The sequence below is a fragment of the Mytilus edulis genome, chromosome 11 (genome assembly GCF_963676685.1).
Source record: "Mytilus edulis chromosome 11, xbMytEdul2.2, whole genome shotgun sequence".
Lineage (NCBI taxonomy): Eukaryota > Metazoa > Mollusca > Bivalvia > Mytilida > Mytilidae > Mytilus > Mytilus edulis.
In genome coordinates this window covers 42,370,904-42,395,470 of record NC_092354.1, presented here as the reverse complement: position 1 = coordinate 42,395,470, position 24,567 = coordinate 42,370,904, and the positions used below count along the sequence as shown (strand labels likewise).

The 24,567-nt window shown below is 29.9% G+C and overlaps 1 protein-coding gene across 1 annotated transcript; it reads left to right on the top strand.

Moving 5' to 3' along the window:
- Positions 1–11,327: 11,327 nt before the first annotated feature.
- On the top strand, positions 11,328–22,037 carry LOC139495613 (clumping factor A-like). The gene is made up of 10 exons (XM_071283902.1): positions 11,328–13,627; positions 14,029–14,178; positions 15,603–15,691; positions 16,122–16,182; positions 16,904–16,951; positions 17,391–17,482; positions 18,805–18,850; positions 19,391–19,482; positions 19,813–19,855; positions 20,360–22,037. The coding sequence occupies exons 1-10, from the start codon at positions 13,249–13,251 to the stop codon at positions 20,674–20,676; spliced, it is 1,317 nt and encodes a 438-aa protein (XP_071140003.1). The 5' UTR covers positions 11,328–13,248; the 3' UTR covers positions 20,677–22,037.
- Positions 22,038–24,567: the final 2,530 nt, after the last annotated feature.

The window sequence follows — 24,567 nt, the reverse complement described above, 5'->3', positions numbered from 1 at the left end:
GAAATCAGTGAAAGTGAAGGGTAAGTAAAAAGTTTTCTTTTCTTTTCTCCAATTTAGAAAATTTTTCAAAGTATCTCAGTAATTTTTTCAAATTAAATAATATGTAAACTCTTCATTCTAATGATTTTTATTCTGGTGAAATGTCTATTAAAAGAGTGAAACGCTGTTCAAGTGATGCACCCTACAAATTAACAAGTGAAAATAATGGGAGATAACTGTGGTTATACTAGAATTTTTGTGAAAAATGAGAAATTTACATTATAATAATAATTAGAACAGGTAGAAATACTTCTTCAATATATTGAGGAGAATTATTGATGTTATGGTTAATTATTTGAATTGAGAGCAGTATTATTATAAGTTTATTAAATATTAAGTATAAGTTATACAATATATTTCTTTGTTTCATTTGAATGTTTTAATTGATAGTATGTATGTATATTAGAAAAACTTAAAATGTGTAAATTATGAAAATGTGTAAATTATGACAAACAAAAAATATGATTTATATTTGTAAATACATTGCTATAGTATGTACTTTATAGCTAAGTATATAATCAATACATGCTATACTGAGTAACATTTCATGGTTTATTGTGTTATATAAGTGTTCCAAAAGTTTTCTTATTGCAAGTCAAAACAATTTTTTTAATGTCTTAATAGTATACATTGATGAATGCACGGATAGCTGGTTTTGGAGCTTAAATTTTTTCAGGGTGCCTAGATTGATTCAATTCTATTTTTAGACTATTATATATTTTCTGTTGAAGATTTTATTTCACTTTTTAGTTTTAATTCAGAAATGTTTTTGAACTGTTTTTCATTTATTTATTATTGCAAAAATTGTAAATGGTAGGGTTACTTGTATTCTGAATTGTGATGTCAAATATGTATTCAGCATTTCCTCACATTGTATTTTGCACTATTTTAAACCATACAAAAAAATCTGAATAAAAAATATTTGTAAAAAAATCATAGAAAAATAATTATTAAAAAAAATCAATAAGTTATTGGAAAACATAGGTGTTTACACATGATCAAATTCTCATCTGGTCACCTGAGTTTAAAAGATAATACTTCAACTAATGCACTTTTTTAAAATAGTTAAAGTAAAGGCAGAAATGTGCTGATGTTGAGTGACCTGTCTACTTTTACTTATGAGCTAGATATTTACTTCCAGCCAATCTAATTTTGAGTTCAGAACATGAATTTTGTTAAACATTAAAATGTTGTAATCCTGAATATGCATTTAACTTGCTTTTGGATATCTAAGAGCCATTCATTCAGCAACCTGTGTTAGTATTTAAACACCTTCGGTTGTTTGTTCATATTGCTTGACCGGTATGAGTGTAATTTTGCAATACAGATTTGATTTAATCTGATTTTTTTATGTTAACTCGGACAAAGGAGGGATAGACTTGCTACAATTCCCTTTTTGTATTTTTTATTCATACTACTTTATTTATTGATTGATGCTTGCTTAATGTCCACTATACTACTTAATATGTTTACACAAGGAAACTGTGTGATAGATAATGAATGTTCCAATATATTAATCAGAGACGGATTAAGGGGGGCCCAGGGGGCCCGGGCACCCCTTTTTTTGAAAAAATGTGATTGCTTATATAGGGAATCACTGAAGTGTGACTGGAGCGGCCCCCCTCTTAGGTCAGTCAGTGGGCCCCCACTTATGAAAATTCCTGGATCCGCCACTGTTAATTTTGCATTTACATTGTCAGTAGCCTGGGATAGTTTACTACATAAAAAAATATCAGAAAGGAAATTATAAAAAGAGTCTTTAGAAATTTTAACTGTAAAGAGATGTAAGCTTATAAGATTGAATACAATTAAAGGAGCAATAAATTTAACAGAAGAATGAATATATATATATGATCACCAGAATGAGAACTGCCACATTGACAATTGTAGCATAATGTCTATTTGGCATATTAATTAAAAACAAAAAATGTGACCAATTTGAATCAGTAATACATGCAGCTGGGAGGAAGTACTGATACATGTATCTCATAAACTAAAAGATAATCATTACTGTTGAAATTAAAAAAATTTACAATACATGTAAATGAATTATGAAGTAAAGACTACTGAGATTTTGCCGTCAAGATATTGAATTTCTATTGCATAATTTAAACTATTTTTTTATATTTAAATCTCAAATTATCACAGAAAGTTTGTGAAACAGTCTGTAAATGCAGCTAGCATTTTTAAAAGTAATGGGAATGTGGTAGGTGGTACAAACTGAGCCAGATGATAGAGAAATTTCTTAAACCACTTATCACTCAAAAACACTTTAAATACCATACCAGCTTCACAAATATATTTCCACAATCTCATCTCATGTTATCAGTAATTTGTTAGATATAAATTTGTGGTCACACTTTCTCAATTGATATTATAACCACATGTTGACTTTAACTAGAATAGACTTAATCAGAAAATTTTTACACATAAAAACTATTTTTCTGTTCTTCCAGCTTCATAATGTTTCAGTTTACTTATTGAAACAAAAAAACATTGAAACTTTTGATTAATTTTATCAATCAAAATAAAAAAATAATTAACTATACACATATGACTTATTAATAACAAGAACTTTCTTTAAAAAAGATATCCGACGTATTTCAATTTGAGTATCTGTTTAAAACTATCATTTCGATAACCTTCAGAAGCACAATGACTTAAGGTCCTCGTATCTTTCTATTCACATTCACCAAAACCCTGCGAAAATTTCACATGCGTAGGTGCGTTCTAAAAGTCATGTACGTTCGTACAACAAAGTTTACATTAAAAATTATGTAATTGTCATGGATGCAAAGAGCTATTGGAGAAACAATTTTTTTAATAAAAATATAAATCTTTGTAAGATCTAGTTCAAATATTTATAGTTTTTCACTTGCTTTCCATCACGATATAATTAACGAGACGTTTTTTCAAACACAACCAAATCACCCACCATGACAGCATTTTGTCCAATCACAGAAAGGATTTTCGAGCATGCGTATTCTGTTGCCATAGTTAAGAATCCTTAAGTTCAAAGGGCACAAACCGAAACTGTACCGACTACGTCGTAAAAACATATTAAAATTCCTGCTGTAAGAAATAAGACTCCATATTTTTCAACTTGCAGTCCTGGACAAGAAATTAGGCATTAGTGCTAAATGACTTAATGACAAGTAATATCTTATAAGGCAACCTACATTTTTTCCTCACCTGGCCCACAGGGTCAAGTGAGTTTGTCTCATAATTTGGTGTCCTTTGTCCTGATCCATTAACAAAAATCCTCTCCTCTAAAACTACTGGGTCAAGTTAAACCAAACTTGTCCTGATTTATCTTTAGGGTATCTTGTTTAAAACGTGTATTCTATGACCCCTCCCTTCAACCAAGATGGCCACCATAGCTTCAATCAGAACATGGGGGTAAAATGCAGTTTTTTGGCTTATCATCTTTGAAACTATATTTGCCTGCATGAAATTTCCAGACGCATAATACAACTCATTATTAGGTTTGTTACTCTGAATTGATAATTTCAAGGACTTCTTTTCAGCCAAGTAAGATCTACAAATAAGTGAGCATGACCCCATAAGGAGTTACTGCCCTTTAAAGTCAATTTTTAAATTCATTGTAAATTTTTGTAATCTTATACCAAAATCTCCTCTGAAATTACTAGTCCTAATTAAGTCATCTTTAGGGTATTGAGTTTAAAAATATGTATCTGATGACCTGGCAAATTTCATTATCTCTAAGAAAGAGACGTCCACTTTTATTTTTTGTCTATCTGATGAGTTAAGCCTTTTTCAACTGATTTTTATAGTTCGTTCTTATGTTGTACTGTTATACCACTGTCCCAGGTTAGGGGGAGGGTTGGGATCCCGCTAACATGTTTAACCCAGCCACATTATTTATGTATGTGCTGCTGTCCCAAGTCAGGAGCCTGAAATTCAGTGGTTGTCGTTTGTTTATGTGTTACATATTTGTTTTTCGTTCCTTTTTTTACATCAATGAGGCCGTTAGTTTTCTCGCTTGAATTGTTTTACATTGTCTTATCGGGGCATTTTATAGTTGACTATATGCGGTATGGGCTTTGCTCATTGTTGAAAGCCGTACGGTGACCTATAATTGTTAATGTTTGTGTCATTTTGGTCTTTTGTGGATAGTTGTCTCATTGGCAATCATACCACATCTTCTTTTTTATATAACTGGAAACAACAATATAAATGTAAAGTAAGATCTACAAAACAAGACACAGACTCAAAAACTGAGAATTTTTTGGGAAGGGGTGAACAGCTGAGACATAAAGTACCCTACCCTTTTCATATATTGTGTTTATCAAAAATATATACCTTGTCATATATTAGTTAACAAAAAACAGAAGTATAGATATATTTTTCATCTTGTAAGTTCATTAGTGTACAGATTTATTTGGGGTCCTGAACCTCGTCATGTTTATGTTAAAAAGAAACGCAATCGTAACAATCACACTTAACTTGTAAATTAAATTCATCACATCTTTTAAAATTATTTTCTTCTATTTTCCCCTTATTTATTTTTTAGGATGAAGAATTTTCTATTTCAATTTCAATAGACAATAAAATATGTTTCATCAGATAAATGCAGTATATTCAACCTAAAAGTGACACTTTCACCAAGTTTTAGGTTTTAATGAAAAACTGATAAAAAGTTACATAGCTGTTCCCTCTAAAAGAAGCTGACATGGAATTTCTTTTAATAATTGTTATCATGTTTCATGTCTACAACTTAATGTTAACTAGGTACAAATGTCAAAATGGTCAGATTTATAGCATCTATAACTAGCATCAGTGGAAAAACCACATTAAAATAAATAGAAATAAATTGGTTTGACAAATAGCTGATGCATTTACAGGACTTCAGTATAACCACATCAAACATAAATACTGCCATCTGATTAGTATCAGATACTTATGATGTAATCAAGCAAGTGATAATATCAACCTATTGATATAGATTAATCTGAATTTCTCACCCTTTTCTAATATTATAGAGCATGAAATAGTGACCTATTCCAGGGTTCATCCTTACCACTCATTTACATTTGATAGTTAGTGCCCCCACCTAGCTGAAACAAATGTCAGTTAAATAAAGTATTATAAAGCATTGAGAAAGAGGATTTTATTTTTGAATTGATTTAATATATAAGCTAGGGTTGCTATTTAATTGATCTTTTACACTGAAAGAAAAAGTTTTCTTAGGACTGAATATTTCTGTTCTAATGTTAAAGATTCTCTTCTGATGTTAAAATACCATGGAAGTATAATTTCTTACTATAATACAAAAACCAGGTGCCTGTACATGTGTTAATACTTGGACTTTCCCACATGTCATAGACAATATTTACACAAACAATTAGAACTTAAGGAATGTAACCTCCAGTGGTGCAACCATTATGAAGTGACAGATTACATTAATTTGATCACAATATTTTGTAGAACTTATGTTAAATTATTATTAAAGCCTCATCCCATTTCTGGCTGAAGATATTTGAGAATAAAAATAGTTCACTATATAATTTCACATGAATGTTTAGTGAGAACCCAAACAGAAATAATAAGAATTGCACTTTGAATATTTTATTATGCCCCACCTACGATAGTAGAGGGGCATTATGTTTTCTGGTCTGTGCGTCCGTTAGTCCGTCCGTCTGTCTGTTCGTCCGTCGGTCTGTCCCTCTTCAGGTTAAAGTTTTTGGTCAAGGTAGTTTTTGATGAAGTTGAAGTCCAATCAACTTGAAACCATGGAAGTAATATTTAGAAGGAATAACAACGACTAATTAGCATGTATTTATAGCATGCTGAGCTCTGTACTAAAGTCATACAATTTCATCCAATTATAGTCTCAGCGGTAAGACCCCTTTGGTTACTATCTGCGTTACCGCGGTTGTAAAATGGCATCTGGAATTTCTTATCAGTCACGTGGTTTTATCGAGTCCGGTAATTTTAAAGTACCTGTGTGAAATCCGAGGTTTATTAATAAGAAGGTGGCGCTGTATCATATAAAACCTCTGCCCTCAGATGAAGTCGTATGATGTAAAAAACTTGAAAAACGGACGAGAATTGTTCAAACTACAGCAGTTTCACATGGAAAATTGTATTTAATTTAGCATATTTTTGCTTTTTACCTTTTGTTTTAAACTGTTCTAAAAGTATTTTCCGGTTAAAAGCGGATCCCGAGTTAAACAGATAAATACCGTTGAATCGATCAGGTTTCACATGATGTTAAACAAAATAGTGTAGGCAAATGTAGGCATAGATTTTTTTACTGTTGAAATGTGCAAAGTTAATCGAGATTGAATAAAAGAATATTTACTTTCAAGTATTCTAAATTTATGTATATGTCATAAATGTCATTGATTGCATTATTGAAACTGGACAACTAAAATGGGGATAATATTTTCGTAAATATATATTATTGTGGAATGCTTGTATTAATATAATTAGCTATACAGCAAAAATTATAACAAACCGACGAAATGGGCTTGAATCTATCTGTCTTACGGTAAATTCATTTTTACACAAATTAGTTTATGTATCAAGACCTTAAATTGAAGGATAGAACCGTTTAGAATTGTGAATATTTTAATTGACTATAAATACAAGAAGGATTTAGATTTTTCGTATTAAATAAAGGGGGTCCAAATGTATTTTTTTTACAATCATCTTCTTAACTTACGGAAATGTTTTCTTAACTGTCTGTAAATATTAAAATTGAAATGACACAATCTTGTTCTATGTGATAGCTGTCGGTTTAAACTATTATGATCAAACTAACCAAAAAAAGGCAAAAATTGGACTAAAATAAAAATTGAACGAATGACTCTTTCGGCAGCGTACATCAACGGAATGTAACGAATGAACTATTCGGGTTACTTCGCACGTATAAACGACAAAATCTTATCTGTTCGTAGTTCTCCGTGAACACGAAAATGACCGATAAGTGTCAGTGATTTGATCGATCACATGCGGAGAATCAACTTCCATGCCAGATATTGAACCAATTAACAAGTTATTGAAAGATGGGCGGTAACGCAGATGAAACCTTTGAAGTGACGACGTTGTTATTCCTTCTAAATATTACTTCCATGTTGAAACTTAGTACACATGTTCCTTATGATATGATCTTTCTAATTTTTAAACAAAATTAAACTTTTTATCCCAATTTCACGGTCCACTGAACATAGAAAATGAAAGTGCATGTTTCAGGTTAAAGTTTTTGGTCAAGGTAGTTTTTGATGAAGTTGAAGTCCAATCAACTTGAAACTTAGTACACATGTTCCTTATGATATCATCTTTCTAATTTTAATGGCTTATTATATTTTTTATCCAATTTCATGGTCCATTGAACATGGAAAATGATAGTGCGAGTGGGGCATCCGTGTACTTTGGACACATTCTTGTATAACAAAACTTGTAAATATAAATTAGATGAAATTGTGCTTTTTTTTAAAGATCGAGCTTTTCATTGCCTTGTTTTAAATTTATTTTTTTTAATTTCTTTCAGAGCTTGAAGTAACTTAAATTTTGTATGATTGATAATTATTTAATTAATTATGTTAATAAACAATTTTCTTCACAAGACACTATTTTATTTGAGTTTCACCTCTTATAAAACATTTACATAATATTACAATTTCCAATATAAAAAAGAGCCACTCTAAAAAGAGTTATGAGAGACTATAATTTTTTTTTTAAATGGTATATATACACACATAAATATAAAACATAAAACAAATTAGAAGTATACAAATGTTAAGAATATAATAAACATGTTTTTTCACATGTAATAGGTAATTAAAAATAATAAGATGTGGGGAATTGGTCATCATTTAACATTCTTTAGATTGGCTATTTATTTTTGTGGACTAGTAGGACAGATTATTTATTTATTTATCTATTTGGGCACTTTTGAAGCATGATTTTGCATTTTCATTAAAACGAAGGACTTTTATTCCTGTACACTATTTCAAGTGGTATTCCCTTAGCTCGCGATCAGATTTAACTGCTACCAATATGTCACCAAAATATTTCTTGTTCCAGTGAAACCCAACTAACAAAACATCAAAAGGCACTAGAAAAGACTTGCAGGATATGTGGAAGTTTAGATTTGCACAAGTCATCTCACTTTAAGTATGAATTTTCTGTGGAGCTATTTGAAATTTTTGAAGTTGATGTCAATTTGGACCAACCTGCAATTCACCCGATTGCTATTTGCAGATCTCACGAACTCCTCTTATTGAAGTATAGGAATCTAAAAGCTACCAATCAGGAGCAAGCCTTCAAAACAAGCATCAAGACAGTGAATTTTTATCCTCATACAGATGAATGTAACATATGCTTTATTAATAAATGCCGTGGAAGAAAAAGAAAAAGGCAAGGTGTGAAAAAAATAGATATTATACCATTAAAATGTAAGAAAACAGAAGATCTGAATGAATCAATTGATGATGAAAACCAAACTTTCGTATCAAAGACAATTCTAGAACAACACGATTCAGAAATAAGGCAGTGCTTACCAGAAACTTTGATTTCTGATTTTGAAACCTTCGATATTAATGCAAGGAAAGACTTCCTTACTAAACTTGTCAAGCATTTGTCTAGTGAAGAATTGTCAGAGCTCATGTTTACAGTAGGAAAAGATCAAGAGGAAAGTTTAAAAAATGATATTGAAGATATTTCACAGCAGTATAAAGATCACACGTTTTTAAAAGACTTCAATGCAGACAATTGGTTGTCAAAACGTAATATGCCATTGACACGGTTTATTGAAGGATTTACAAACTTTTCAGTAGCTGTTTCAAATGAAAATCTGAAATTATCTCTCTGTAGGATAATTGAACAAATTTATGCATTAAGATACCAGAAGCTTGTTTCTCCTATTTCGTTCCTACTTTCTCTTTATGTGTATTCAAAAACAAGTAGTAGATTAGTTGTTGACTTTTTGAGCAAGTCTAGTCCATGTGGTACTTACACTACATTGCAAAAATGGATTTCTAAATCAGGAACAACTGCTCCTCCCTGTCCACCTGGAGTTATCATGGCTGCCTTTGACAATGAACAAGTTGTAGCATATAAGAGAGGAATATCCCCAAACCAAAAGTCAAGATCTTCTGTTATTACATCATTAATATTTGCTGCTATAAATTCAGATGACAACATGCAGACCTTCATTCAAACACAGGATGAATTCAAGCCAAAAAACTGGTTCAAATTGTCTCATTTTGATGAAAAACTAAAACTTGCTGAAACAAAAGACCAAACAGAAAGGAATATACAAGCTGAAAAAATTTTAAAAGAGAAAAACTATTTTTTAAAGGGAATAAAGGAAATAAGGGATCAAGACAACAATGAATATGAAGAACTTGAAAAATTGCATTATGAACAACTATATCATTTCATAAAACATGCAATTGAAACTGTTGTTGAAGAACATACAATGGAAGGGTCTGAAAATGCATTTATGGATAATATAGACAAAAATACACACAATGAAGAAAGAAGGAAAGACATTCTGATCTGCACATTATGTGGGACAGAAAATGCGAGACGTAAACTGGTCTGTGAAGGATGCAAGAATAGAGAAGGAATCAAAGAGGCAAGAACAAAAAAGTCAAATGGTCCTTCTAGCACTGTGTCATCCACAAATATCAAAACAGCTTCAAAAACACAAGAAATTCTACTTACTGACAATTCAAACCAAGATGAATATTCAAGATACCAGCATATTCCATCCAATCATCAAAACCCGACATCTGTAACAGTTGGGATGCCTGCATTTGTCAACCCTAACAGCAATGAATCCGTCTCTCTTGTAATGAGACATATTGGTATAAATTGTGGCATCAAAAGATATGGAGGAAGTGAACGAAGTTGGGCTTTTGTTTGCTGTGATGGAAGACCTCACAGTCTATACCACAAAATTTTAGAGGAATCCATTCTATGTAACTACTGCCAGAAGCCATTTCAATCTCGAAAGGTTTACAAGGACCATCATAAATCTTGCCATCAGAACTTAACATCATCCTGTTCAAGGGAATTCGATTGGGTATACATGCGCATAGGAGGAGGGCATTATGAAATGAATGTTTTAAAAGCATTTTTTGAGTTAAACTGGATACCCTATCTAGAAAAAATGTGTGAGCTCATGGGATTTAACTCAGAAAATGCTAAACACTTTGCAAAAACATGTAAAGACCACCATCTAGCCTGGCAACTATTGCTCACTTTTCATACTGCTGCTTTAAATGAAATGGTCATACCATTTGTAAGAAGTCTGATGAATACCAATGATGAACCAACAGTTGAAAATTATTTCAAATTTTATAAGCAATTTCAAGCACAAAATCCAAACCATGCATATCTCCATCTCCAAGTATGCAGATATTCCCAGGCTATTATCAACTTTCGCATGGGAATTCGACGAAATAATTCCCAATTAGTACATAGTGCAAAATTTCATCTGAAAGAACTTTTTTATGGCCGCTGTCATCCACATTACCAAAACATTGAATTATTTGATTCAATTCAGTATAAATTTATGCCAGAAGAAGTAAAAGCCTCCTGGGATAACAATACTTCATTTTCTGTAAGTGGAAACAAGTCAAAAGGACAAGATCTTGATTTTATCTTAGAAGAAAAAAACAAGGCAATTAAACAGTATTTACCAAGTGGAAGTGTGCCATCTGATGAAACCTGGAGAAATATTTGCTGCAATCTTAAATTTTTTGAAACCATTCAAGAAAAATTAGCAGAAATACTTGGATTAGGACAACAAACTGATTATGGAACTAAATTAATTGATATTTCAAATGCCATAACTAGTTTTCGGCCAGTGCTAAGAAAACATCTTGCTGCTATGGTTGATGACCACCAGTCTGTAAGTGGGAGAAAACTTCATCCCAATCTTGTAAATTTTCTAGAAACATCCACACAAAAAAGACAGGATAAAATTGACTCTAGCATTCTGGGAATAAATATTGAAAAATCAAGTGGACCTGTTTTTATTACTGATGACGAAGAAGAACTACACCAGAAAAAGTTGACTAAAGCAGAGCTGAAAAATAATATAACAAAACTGATTGAAAAACTTTCTGAAAATGTTGAACTCCAAACCCATTATGTGGCAATATTAGAAAGTTTAAATGACACAAACACAAATAAAGACACATATCTAACTCTATACTTTGAACTAAAGGATGTTACTGCAAATTCAACATCTGATTCCTAAAAAGAAATAAGATAAGAAATTAGAAAGTATGATTTTCTCTCAGTATACCTATTTATATATAAATATATATTTCTATGTTTGCAGAATTTTGTACATTAATCATTATTTGTGCTGAAATAAGATCTTAGCTTCATTCTTTATTTATTTTTATAAATTTTTGCATTCATATACATTAAGATTTGTTATGTAGAATTGTATTATGATCTTATAATGCAGTGTAAATACATGTACATATCATTCACATGCATAAATCATTGTTTAAAGTTTTTTTTTTAATATATCATATAATTAATAAAACTTATTTAAGTGAGTCTTATTTAGCAAATATTAAAAGGCTGAAAGCAAGTACACAAAAAAATGTATAGTTATTTTTGGAGTTCACTGCTCAAAATTATGTGAACAGAATTTAAGTCATCATAGAAATATTGCTTCATTATTTTTTATTAACTAAAGGATGTTACTGTAAAGTCAACAACTGTATACATATTTATATATAACAGGCTAATATTTAAAGTTGGAATTATTTTTAATTATGGAATTGCATGTTTGGATTATTTCTTGTGCTTGAGATTCTTAATGTTTATTCTGTATTTCAATGTTCTGTGTGGCGCACAACACTTTCTATTGCAAATGAGATAGAACATTTTTATAAGAATGTACTGAGTGGTGCACAACACTTCTTCTTTAGTTTCAGAAAACCATCAACATACTGATGTTTACTTTCCGGCAACTATCTATACAAAATATATTGTATAGAAAGTGTTATTCGAGGCTGAAAACTTTATAATACAGATTAAAGCACAAGAAATTAGGAAATTTTGAAATAATACCCTGTTATATATTTCTACATTTCTAAATGAAACATTACTGACTGTTGTAAGCTAATGTAAACTCATTTGTATTAGAATTACACTTAACTTCTATTATATTACATTTTACTGTAATATTACATTTTACTATATTACAAAATACTGTAATATTACAAAATACTGTAATATTACTTTTTACTATAATATTACATTAAGCTATAATACTACATTTTACTGTAATATTTGTGAAAATCATTATTTACCCTAACATCATTTCGATTCAAGATCAACTTTTAAAAAAACTTTTATTTTCTCCTTTCTTTATTAACTATGAATGTTCGAAATTCATTTGAATATTTGCAACTTTTAAAGAAAAACAATAAGTGTTACCTCTGTCTATTACTTATACATTATTTAAACTCCTTCATTTTCACAGATCCTAAACCATGTAAATGCAGATGTAATTCAGTCCTTTTGTATTCATGAATAAATGAATATGCAACTTATCATCTGAGAATCTAAATTTTAATATAACGAAACAAGTGGTCAAATTAAAATGTACATTGAAATTTTCCTTTTCTTTTAATTTTTTTCTTCTAATTCCGTCTGTCATAATTGTATAAGAAATACATTAATGTTTAAATTAGTTTATGTATTTATACAGCATGTTATATTTTAAAAAAAAATTCTTTCTGGCTCATGTTAACATGGGAAGGCATTATATTTGTCAATATCTTTATACCAAGCATTGTAAGCCAGACGTAAAATGTTTTTCAATTGTCTGAAACTAGTCATTATTATATGTAATTTTAAAATATGCATATTATGTAAATGTTAAATTTTAGTAAAACTATTGATGTCTAAAAAAAAATGATAAGTCAATTGGATGTTTTAGCAAAGGGATTTGAGTATCAAATTCAATCAGTTTTTGATCTCAAAATGAATATTGACAGCTATTTTTCAAATTTCCATTCCTATTTCAAATTATTGAAATAAAATATTTCTAGTTAAATGTATTCTATATATTGATGGTTTGCTTCTTTATACAGATCTGAAACTGAAGATATAATTGAAAAAACAAATAAACTAAAGCCTGGAAAAAATAAGCAACATTGTTCGGATGAGGAATTGTTTAACGCGCTAAGGAGCAATGAAAGGAGGATGAAATCAAATGCCTTAAAACAAATTACTAAGCAGATTAAAAGACTTGCTGACCTTCAAACTATAGAATTGTCTGTGGTATTTTGTGTTAGAGACAATGTTCAAGAGAGACAACTCATAAAGTTTTGTGGGTCTGGGGAGTTTTTACAGAATTTAAAAGAAGGCAAACCTATTTTAGGCGTGGAAGAAATTAAGCGTTTATCAAAGACACAAGAAGGATATTTGCCAAGGATAGAACATACTGTGCCCCTTCAAATGTTGACTCCCTCAAAGTTGTCATGTGGACCAGGCGTGTCAAAACAAATTGCAAGTAGACAAAAAGAGATGTTGGAGGCAACAAGTATTATAACTGAAGACCAGGATAATTCCTTTTCTATAGGTTTGTGTTTGAATTAAACCCTAGTTTTTTTTTCTCTATTTTTCCACTGCAAAAAAAGAAAAGAAAACCTAAGTTTTTCAATAATCAAAATAAGTTCTTTTCATACTGCTAAATATCCAATAAAAAATTCCCCTAAATTGTATGGTTCATGATACAAGAATATTTTTATACTGTTTTCATAGTTAATATTTTTGTGCAAATTTTATCTATTTTCGTCAGTGTTTGAACTTTTAACTTTCAAGGGATTGTGTACTAATGTCGAAAATTCATATTGTTAAATATGAGGTTTCCTGTAAAATCAATATTAATATGAATTTAACCTGATTTAATCTGAAAGCATAATAAATTTTACAAGCAAATCCAAGTCTTTTATGCTAAAAGTTAAGATTTATACCATTTAGATTCACCAAGCACGAAATCACAACAATCTAGTAACAAGAAGGTAGACAATGTGGACCAACGGAAGCCAAAGAGGTCAAAGACAAAGACTAAAAAGGCCAGCTCTTCAAAAGATGAAAGGGGCCAAAGGACTAAAAGAAAGCTAATTGATGGTAAGAATCTTATTGGATTGATTAAATGGAAACTTTATATTATTTCATATACTGATTCTTAAACTGTGCATTTGGATTTTTTCGTCCATTTTTAACCGGATTTTTGTGACAAAAATGTCGGTTATTGATTTGGGGATGTACGGCGGGCGGCCGGGCGGTCGGGCGGGCGGCAATCAAATGTTTTCCGTGCATTAACTCATGAACCGTTCAACCAAAGCTTTTAAAATTTTAATATGTTGTTACTGACAACTAAATGAAGGTCAAGTTCAATAATGGCGATTTTGACTTTTACCGTTCAGGAGTTATGGTTCTTGAAAGATTGAAAAATGGAGTTTCCAGTCGTGTCCGTGCATTTACGCATGAACTGTTCTACCAAAGCTTCCCAAATTTTAATATGTTGTCACTGATGACAAAATGGAGGTCAAGTTCAATAATGACGATTTTGACTTTTACCGTTCAGGAGTTATGGTTCTTGAAAGATTGAAAAATGGAGTTTCCAGTTGTGTCCGTGCATTTACGCATGAACTGTTCTACCAAAGCTTCCCAAATTTTAATATGTTGTTACTGATGACAAAATAGAGGTCAAGTTAAATAATGATGATTTTGACTTTTACCGTTCAGGAGTTATGGTTCTTGAAAGATTGAAAAATGGTGTTTTCAGTCGTGTCCGTGCATTTTCTCATGAATCATTCAATCAAAGCTTTTGAAATTTTTATATGTTGTTACTGATGACAAAATAGAGGTCAAGTTCAATAATGACGATTTTGACTTTTACCGTTCAGGCGTTATGGTTCTTGAAAGATTGTAAAATGGCGTTTCCATTCACATTGTTGCATTTACTCATGAACCATTCAATCTAAGCACTTCAAATTTTAATATGTTGATACTGATGACAAAATGGAGGTCAAATTTGATATTGACGATTTTCACTTTCACCATTCATCAGTAATGGTTCTTGTGATATTGCCAGGACACAAATAAATATTAATAAATCCGGTTTGCTGTCGTTGTGACAGCCTCTTGTTACGAGTTGTTTCACATTGATGTCTACTGGGTCTTACATTAAAAAAAAATGTTTGACCTTATCAAAAGTTAAATTCTGGGAGTTTTAAAAATTGAAGAAATTTATACTATATATTCATATTTTAGTTTTTGGGTCCCATGTTCAAGTTTGTCCAAAAAGTCAAAAATAAAACTTTGTTTGATTTCATCAAAAAATAAACTCTTGGTACATGTAACTTGGAGATTGCGAATCTATTTCGATTTTGAATAATGGACCACTAAGGTAAAAAGTTCAATATCACATTTTGTTAGTTCTTTGAACACATTCTTTGTTGTCAGAAACCTATGCTGTTTCAAATGGTAAAGATCACAATCAAATTTTTGTTCAAATATGACACTACTTTTTTCTTATTTTTTTTCAGAAACAGATTCTTTGGAACAAAATGATAATCATTCAAATGAAAATTTCAACAAAAATGATGAAGATTATCATGACATATATATTGCAGAGGTAATGAAGAGTTTTTATTGTTATTACTTTTCTTTTCTTTGCAAGGTGTGGTGTTTTGGACCTGTTATAGAATTCTATGAAAATTTGAGTAAATTATAAAGCCGATTATTTTAGAAAGATTAAAATAGTGAAAATTCTGAAAGGTCATGGCAAAAATCAAATGTATTTCTGGCCATACTTTTACTTCTAATAAAGCCTGATTTTTTAAAAGCAAAAATTGCATTTTAAGGTATTTTCTGCTTATGTGTCAGATTTTTGCATCTTAAACACTTTCTTGGTTAAAAATGTTTATTCTGAATATTGCTAGATCTTACACATTATCTGTTAAAAGTTATTTCTAACAAACGTATATGAATGTTCAAAACAGTAAAGTTTAACTTTTCAAAGTGATTCTATCAAATATGTTTTACTAATACATCTGTTTCTGCAGGTTGAAACACAAAATATATCTGTGGATAACGAGAAGGAGGAAGAAGAACAGATGCATTTAAGTAAGTTCCTTCAAAAAATTAATACCACTTTGATTGGTTTTAAAAACAAAACAGTTTAAATCCATTTCATTGCACTTTTCATAATAGTTTTAACACAGAATTGTTTTTGGGGGAAATAATATCTTATTCGTTTCATAATTTGTTTATGAAATATTTAATATAAATTGATTCATTCATCAAAGCAAATTTTAGACAAAAATCTTATATTATCTATCATATTCAACAACTTATATTTAATCAAAAGAATAGACCTCAGTGTATACCATAGCTTAGTGCATGTAGTGAAAATACCATATGTGAAGATAACTAGAAAGATAAATTGATTTGACAATTATCTGATAATTTTTTATAACTGTGGTTTTAACTACATCCTGGCATCTATCTTATTTTAGACACTCATGATAAGCTTAGGTTTTCACTTGCATTTAATATAATCATGAAACTGAAAACCCTGACCTTTTGATATATCTATAATACTTATTTCCCGCTTCTTTCATATAAAATGGGTGTCTCATCCCTACCTCTCAATACATATGTAGTAAGTGGACCCCCCAGGAAATGTATGTTTTGAAGATGGATTATTTGCTGAAAATAAGAGAAAACAAAACATAGACCTATATATATTTAAAGAAAGATACATTCCCCTTTTTCTATCTTCTGTTAAAACAAGAAATTTAATGACAATTAAATAGCCCGATTAATTTATAGTTTCTCTTCATAGGTGATACAGAAAGAGAAGATCAAGGAATGCCTATCATTAAGGCCCCAGGTACTATACTGGAATACTTTTGTTCTTTTTTTTCTTTTTTTTATATGTATTGTAAAATTATTATGTTGAATTATGTATGCCCCATTTGGGTAAAATAAGCATTTTACAGCTTGTTGTTCGATGTGAGCCAAGGTTCCCTGTTGAAGGCCGTACATAGACCTATAATGGTTTACTTTTATAAATATTTCTTGACAAAAATTCTGTATCAAAAAACTATGATGTGTCAAACGTTTAATTACTAGTCAAATTCAGACCTGTATAAAGCTTGAATATAATGTGTCCATTTTTGCTATTCCTGTTCAGAGTTAAACCTTTGCATTTGTATTCAGCTGGGCTGGGCTAAGCAGTATATTAAAAAAAAAACAGAAATAAAAGTAATATGGCTGAAAATGTATCTTCTTTAGAAATTACAAATATGCTTTGCTATTATCTTTAATAGAAAAAAAGAAGCGAAGAAATTTTAAAAATAAAGACCAAGAAGCTCCTTCAATTGTCCCAATTGACCATATTGCAACAGAAGACATCAATAGTGTAAGTATTTATATGAACTTAATGATGATCAAAGTTCTAACAGTAGTGTGCATTTTATTGTCTATTTCCATATCACTTTAAGACATAAGCCCAAATGTACAGCTACTTTGTACCTGTGGTCTTATCAGACATCATGTCAATGCCAATTACCCCAGACCATGTATCCTGCTGGGTTTGTTTATCCTAATTTCTGAACATCTAGTCGCATGCATATCATTTTACTTAATAAATATTATTTTCAGCCTTTATTTTATAATACAGTTATTAATATATACAAATGATTTCTAGCAAATATTGATATAGGAAAAGAACTTTTAATTTAATGTGAAAGTTGGATATCAGAAGTTAATATGAAAAAAAACCCCAATCTATTAATAATTATATTAAATTTTTTGTTAATGTCAATACTGCAAAGGAATTAAGTTTTTATTAAATGATTTTTTTTGCACAGTAGCAAATATTACACACTTTTAAAAAGAGAATGACATAATTATGATATTGTCAAGTAATATTGTACAGGGTGAAAAGAAAAGGACACGGATTAACGATTGACACATTGTAATGTTTAAGAGAAAAAAAGAGGGATTGTCATTTGGAGGTGCAATTAAAAAAAATATGTTTGGTAATCAAATTGATCTTTTGATACAATTCATTTTGACAAGGGATCTTGAAATGACACCAAAAGCTGCACCATCTTACTGTACTTATAAAATGACATACTTTCTCTGTGTTTGTACAAATTGAATTACAAAAAGTTTTATGATAAAAACAACTGAAAATTTAGTGGTTTATTAAGTCAACATCTGGTTATAATAATGGAACTGTAAAGAAAGTGTGACCACATAATGTATCTATAACAGATTACTGATAACATGCTGAGATAAATTTGTAGAAATGTATTAGTAAATATGGCTTATGTCTTAGAGTGAAATGTAAAAGTATACCCTTCAGGTAAAAACTTAGGCTTATAAATTTTTTTTCTAGCCAAATGCGCTTTTGTCTGTACATGACTCATCAGTGACCATCTAATCAAAACAAATATAAGGCTTAAATAAAGTAGAATGTGGCAGTCAATTGTCACCAGCAAACTGATTTGATTAATAAAATTCTTTTTATCTTTTTATAATTTGAATACATTCCGGAGAAAAGTTTCTCTAGTTCTTAGTAATTTATCCCTTTCCGCACCAATTGTATAAATAAATATAACTGTGGAGAGTGGATAAATATCCTATCGCAATCAATGCAGTGATAGAATATAAATATATATAAGGTAATTAATTTAATAGCTAAATATTTTGGTTCAATTTACTAATTCTTTGTAGGATAACACAAGAAACCAAATAAATGAAGATGTGACTGCAGAGGAAGGTAAGCAAATAAATAACCAGTATGTCAATCAGCTGATGATTTAGAATTAATAATTCAATCAGTTTTATATTTTTTACCCTCCAAATAATATAGTCTTCAGTCAACAAATGATAAAGACCATTGGGCTTGTATGTACTTTATATATACCCAATCAATTGTATGACACTTCAGATAAAACATATAATGTTACAGATGATTATTCTCTCTCAAAAGTTGCTGACACATTAAAAATTCCTTCCCAGAATTGTAATCTTATTTCTGGCTTACATTTTCTGGCGTTTTAATAAGTTGAAATGTCAAAATAATGAGATTAATAGCATCAACGAATAGTGAATAGTTCAGTGAAAATACTGTTGTGCACTGAAACATGCCAAATGACAAGAAAAAATATAAAAAAATATTGAGTTATATTTGATAGACCAGTCACCTGTATGAAAAATCACTTAATATTTTTTATAAATCAACAGATACTGAAGCAATTTAGCTGCAAAATGTAACGTCTTTAGAAATTAAAAATGTACTTTACTTCATTTTTAATAGCAAAAAAGAAACGAAGAAATACTAAAAAAAAAGATCAAAGAACTCTTTCCCATGACCATATAGACCAGGATGCATCACAAGACTTCCAAAATGTAAGTATTTTATATGAACTTAATCATTAACAGAGAACACAGAGAACAGTAGCTTACATATTTCCAAATGTAGACTTTTCATAAGGTAAACTCTACATGTAAAGTGTGTTTACATTATTGTTAACAAGTTTATATAAATGAAGTCATAATGTTTGTATGTCCATATGCCATCCCGAGGGCCTTAATTTTGTTTATAAAATACCTATTCCCTATTCTTATATTTTGTATATATTAAAATAAAATAGTTTGCATATCATAAGTGTTCTAGCATTTATATGTTATTTCTCCTTCCTATCAAATCAAATAATTTAATTTATTTATTCTTTGTAGGATTCAAATTCCCAATCAGATCACGATGTAACTGCAGAAAAAGGTAAGCACACATGTGTATATAATGAATAACTATCAAAATATGTCATTTGATTGACCATTAAGACTAAACAGTTAAATCTAATTTCTTAAAAAAAATTTCTTTAAATAATAAATTCATTTTTTTTTTATTAAACTGGTAAAAGATAAATTGCCATTCCCTAAAAAAAATGCTGACATTTTGGAAATTCCTAACCTTATTTCCTGTTTACAATTTTGTTTTGTTAGATGCATATGTCAATATAATGAGTTAATTAGCATCAACAGCTGGTGAACACCACTTGCTAAAATAAAAAGATAATAAGATTGATGATACATTTATAAATGTGGTTTTTAAAACCCACTAAAACCCACTTCCTTATTATATTTTATCTGCTTTAAGATGCTTATGATTGATTAATGCTTATATTGATATAAATGCTCAATCATTATATAAACTAAAAGAAATTAAATTGAAAATGAATAAAGATGAAATATATATGAACTTGTTATAAATTTATTCTTCCAGATACAGAAAAAACATGGGAGATAAACTCATATTATGCAGTTGCATTTGAGGATCGATGGTATCCCGGAGTGGTGACTGCCATCCAAGGAGACAACAAGGACTGGGCATCCATCAAATTTATGCACCCTAGTGGTGAAAATTTTAAATGGCCCGGCAAAGAAGACTCTGCATTAGCACATATAAATGCAATGCTCTGCAGAGTCAATGTTAATATCTTGGCAAATGGTCGTTTATGGACAGTGTCCAATATTGGCAAAATTGATAATTTATACAAAAGTCAATCAGAACTACAAATTGTTGAAATTGATTATCAATAGACTATGTTGTTACTGTTTATAACATGCATCAAATTCTATTTAAAGATCATTTCAAAGTGAATTGTCCTTTATATATCAAAGAGAATAAAAAATATTTGTTAAAGTATTTAAACAGGGTGTTTTTGCTAGATTCAAAGAATTATCCAAGGAGACAAAATATTTGGCTGTTCCTCACCTAAAACACCTAAAATTCAATCAAAGCTTTTTGCTATTCATTATATCAAATTAAATCAAAAATAAAAACACATGTAATCTTTTCCATATTTTCCTTTGTATAAATTATCAATTTTGCCAATATTTGCCATAGTCAACAACATAACAGCCTTATAAAATAGGATGTATAATGCCATAAAGAGGTGGAAGATGAATTTCATTTTTTCATAACATGTACAGAACTTATTAGACCTAGTCTTTTTGTGAAGAATGTAATATATTTATTAATTAAATATATCGTTAACAGCATAAGTGAAATGTATAATGTAATGATTGTAAACTGTGTGCGATTGGTGACTAACATTATAATGTAATATTTCAAGATATTTAAAATGATAATTTTATAGAGGAGGTATGTTGTAAAATCTCTATTATTTTCAGTGCTACATTATTGTATTGTTTTCCATCTATCATTTTGTTATTTATATGTTTTGTTTTTGTTTTTTTTTATTTAGAAACAATCCTATATTGTTTGGATTTTAAAACTTATAAAAATTCTTATTCTTATTCTCTGAGGGTTCAAGAGTCATAGGGTTTAATTTTGTATACAACACTTGTACATTGAACAAATAAATGACCAACCTTAAAACTTGTATTGGAATGAAAATGGAATTTTACAATAAGCAACATTTTTATTATCTTAGTACATTTGTAATAGCTTTAATCTATTACAGTATTGGTCCTTTAGATCAAACTAACAGCACTACCGTAATGAGATTCCAGTTCATTTTTTTCAATAGACAACTATTATATAAATTTAAAATGTACATTAGGAGATATGCAAGTAGAATAATTGTTTTAACTTTTAATTCCTACACAAGGTGAAGATTAAACTATATCTATCATTTGTTAGCTTTCAATGTTGAGTAAAAATGAGCATAATAAATTCAATTTGATAATTTTGATATATTTGTTGTTGCTGTTTTACTGTTAAAATATATATATACTACACTATATGGAGAAACAAAAACAAACAAACCTAGAAACAAATTTGTTTTTCTGTAATGAAAAATTAATTTGTACCAACTAATGGGAGATAACCCCTACTTCCTTAAAATAAATGTTATATTACAGATTTGTGTAATATTACAGATTTCTGTAATATTACATTTTAATGTAATATTACAGTTTTCAGTAATTGCCTGGACTGTATAATAACGGGTTTCTATAATTATATAAATAATAAGATCGTGACAGGACTAAGAAATTATAAGCTTATGTTAAGTGACCTCCTTTTAATCGTGAAGTGTCTTGGTTTTTGTTTTGTTTCACACAAAACAAGAAGAAATATTGTTTTTCCGAGATATAAAACAAGTGCATATTCATTTTCAAGTGTTTAACTCTGAAAAGAGAAAATTTCCTTCATATTTCCTGTTAAATTTAATATTTTGTTTTGTATTTGGATGTATCTAGATACTGCTACATATAAACAGAAACTGCAGCGTTTGCCTTTAATCTGCAACTAATTCAATAAATTACTAATATTTTCTACAGAATATAGAACATATTTTACGTGCCCATACCGTCTAAAATTTATGAACATTTGCAAAATGGCAAATTAGAATGGCAAAATCACAATTTAGTCATCAAGTCATCTAGTCACTCACGTCCATTCTGTGTAGTATCCATCTGATGAGTTAAGCCTTTGCCAACTGATTTTTATAGTTCGTTTTATGTTGTACTGTTACACCACTGTCCAAGGATAGGGTGAGGTTTGTGATCCCGCTAACATCTTAAACCCCGCCACATTATGTTTGCATGTATGTGCCTGTCATGAGCCTTTTATACAGTAGTTGTCGTTTGTTGATGTGTTACATATTTGTTTTTTGTTAATTTTTTGTACCTAAATAAGACCGTTAGTTTTCTCGTTTGAATAGTTTTTTCTGTCCATTTTATAATTGACAATGCGGTATGGTGTTTGCTCATTGTTGACAGCGGTACAATGACCTATAGTTTTTAATTTCTGTGTCATTTGGTCTCTTGTGGAAAGTTTTTTATGACGCGGAATTAGGGTCATAAACATCGAATTTAGCATATGCTTAAATGATTTTAGCATAAGCTATATTATAATTTAGCACATGCTAAAATGATTTTAGTATAAGCTAAATTCATTTTAGCTTAAGCTAAATTCATTTAAGCTTAAGCTAAATTCATTTTAGCATAAGCTGAATTTATTTTTGCATAAGCTAAAATCAATTTAGCATATGCTGAATTGTTTAGCTTATACATAAATCTTGGCGCGGAATCAAGGTCAAAAATATTAAAATTCAGCTTATGCTTAAATGATTTAAGCTTATGCTTAAATGATTAAAGCTTATGCTAAAATGATTTTAGCTTATGCTAAAATGATTTTAGCTTATGCTTAAATGAATTTAGCTTATGCTAAAATGAATTTAGCTCATGCTAAAATGTTTTTAGCTTATGCTAAAATGAATTCAGCTTATGCTTAATTAATTGTTTTATCCAATCAAAATCTCGCTTTCTTAACTACTTTAAAATTTATACTTTTCTCTGGTAAAAATGAATAACCATTTTTCTTAAATAAATAAATGTTTTTCTTAATGTAAATACATATATAAATAGGGAGACTGTGGCTCGCTGGCATCCCGCTAAATCCGTCTCTGCTACCAATAGGGCGATTTTGTATAAAAATTTAGGTCTCGCATGTTGGAAAATTCATTTAAAATTCATGACACGTGTTTGTTGTTTAAATAAGATTCTATGTGTAATTGTGTATACATTGTATTCGATCTTTTAACCCTTAACAGTGCTATAGATATACAATGTGTACATTTGGTACCGATTGCATAAATGAAAATTTCACTACTGTGTGGGGTTAAAAGGTCGAATACAATGTATACATTAAAATAGATGACAAGTTGAGATTGGAACAAATGATGTTTTTTAATCTTGTACAATGATTTAGCACTATCAGAAATACAGGTCAATTTTTATATGCAGCACAATTCAATTTGTAGTTTTCATAGTGACTAAAGAAAATCTCTAAAAAAAACATTTAAAAAAATATGCAAAATTGAAATCAGACAGCAACCATTTGATTGAGGGGGTGGTTAGGAGGGGGATGTGTGTGAAAACAAATGCTTTCGACTTGTTGCCAAAAAAAAGATCGGTCTTTTTTGGAAAAAAAAACCAAAACCTTAGCCCGGGGGAAAATATCCATAGCCTCACCCCGAAAATCAAAGGGTTGCTGGCTTAGTTGCACAATCACTCGGGAAGAATAAATGCATCCAAGCAATCGGTGAATAAGAGTATAGCAAATTCGACCTTTTCGGCCATTCACGAAAAACAGTTGATCCCGTTGTTTAACTGGGTTAATGGCCAACATATTAAGAACAAACTGTAAAATGAATTGACAATAGACTAACTTAAAAGATAAATACGAAACCACTAAAAAAACACACAAACATTATTTCTAGACAATAGCTATAGACACAAAGCACCGAAAAAAGAACATGTACAATTACTGAAAGTTTGTCCAAATCATTACACTAAGACTGAAATAAACCTTGTTCTTCTATGACTCAAGTATCAATCACTACATATCAACATATTAGTCATAAACAGTCTGAAGGACGCCTCCGGGTGCGGCAATTTATCGATGTATTAAGGACCTATACCGTGCAATCAACCAGTCCCCACTTATAAACAGCTTCTTTT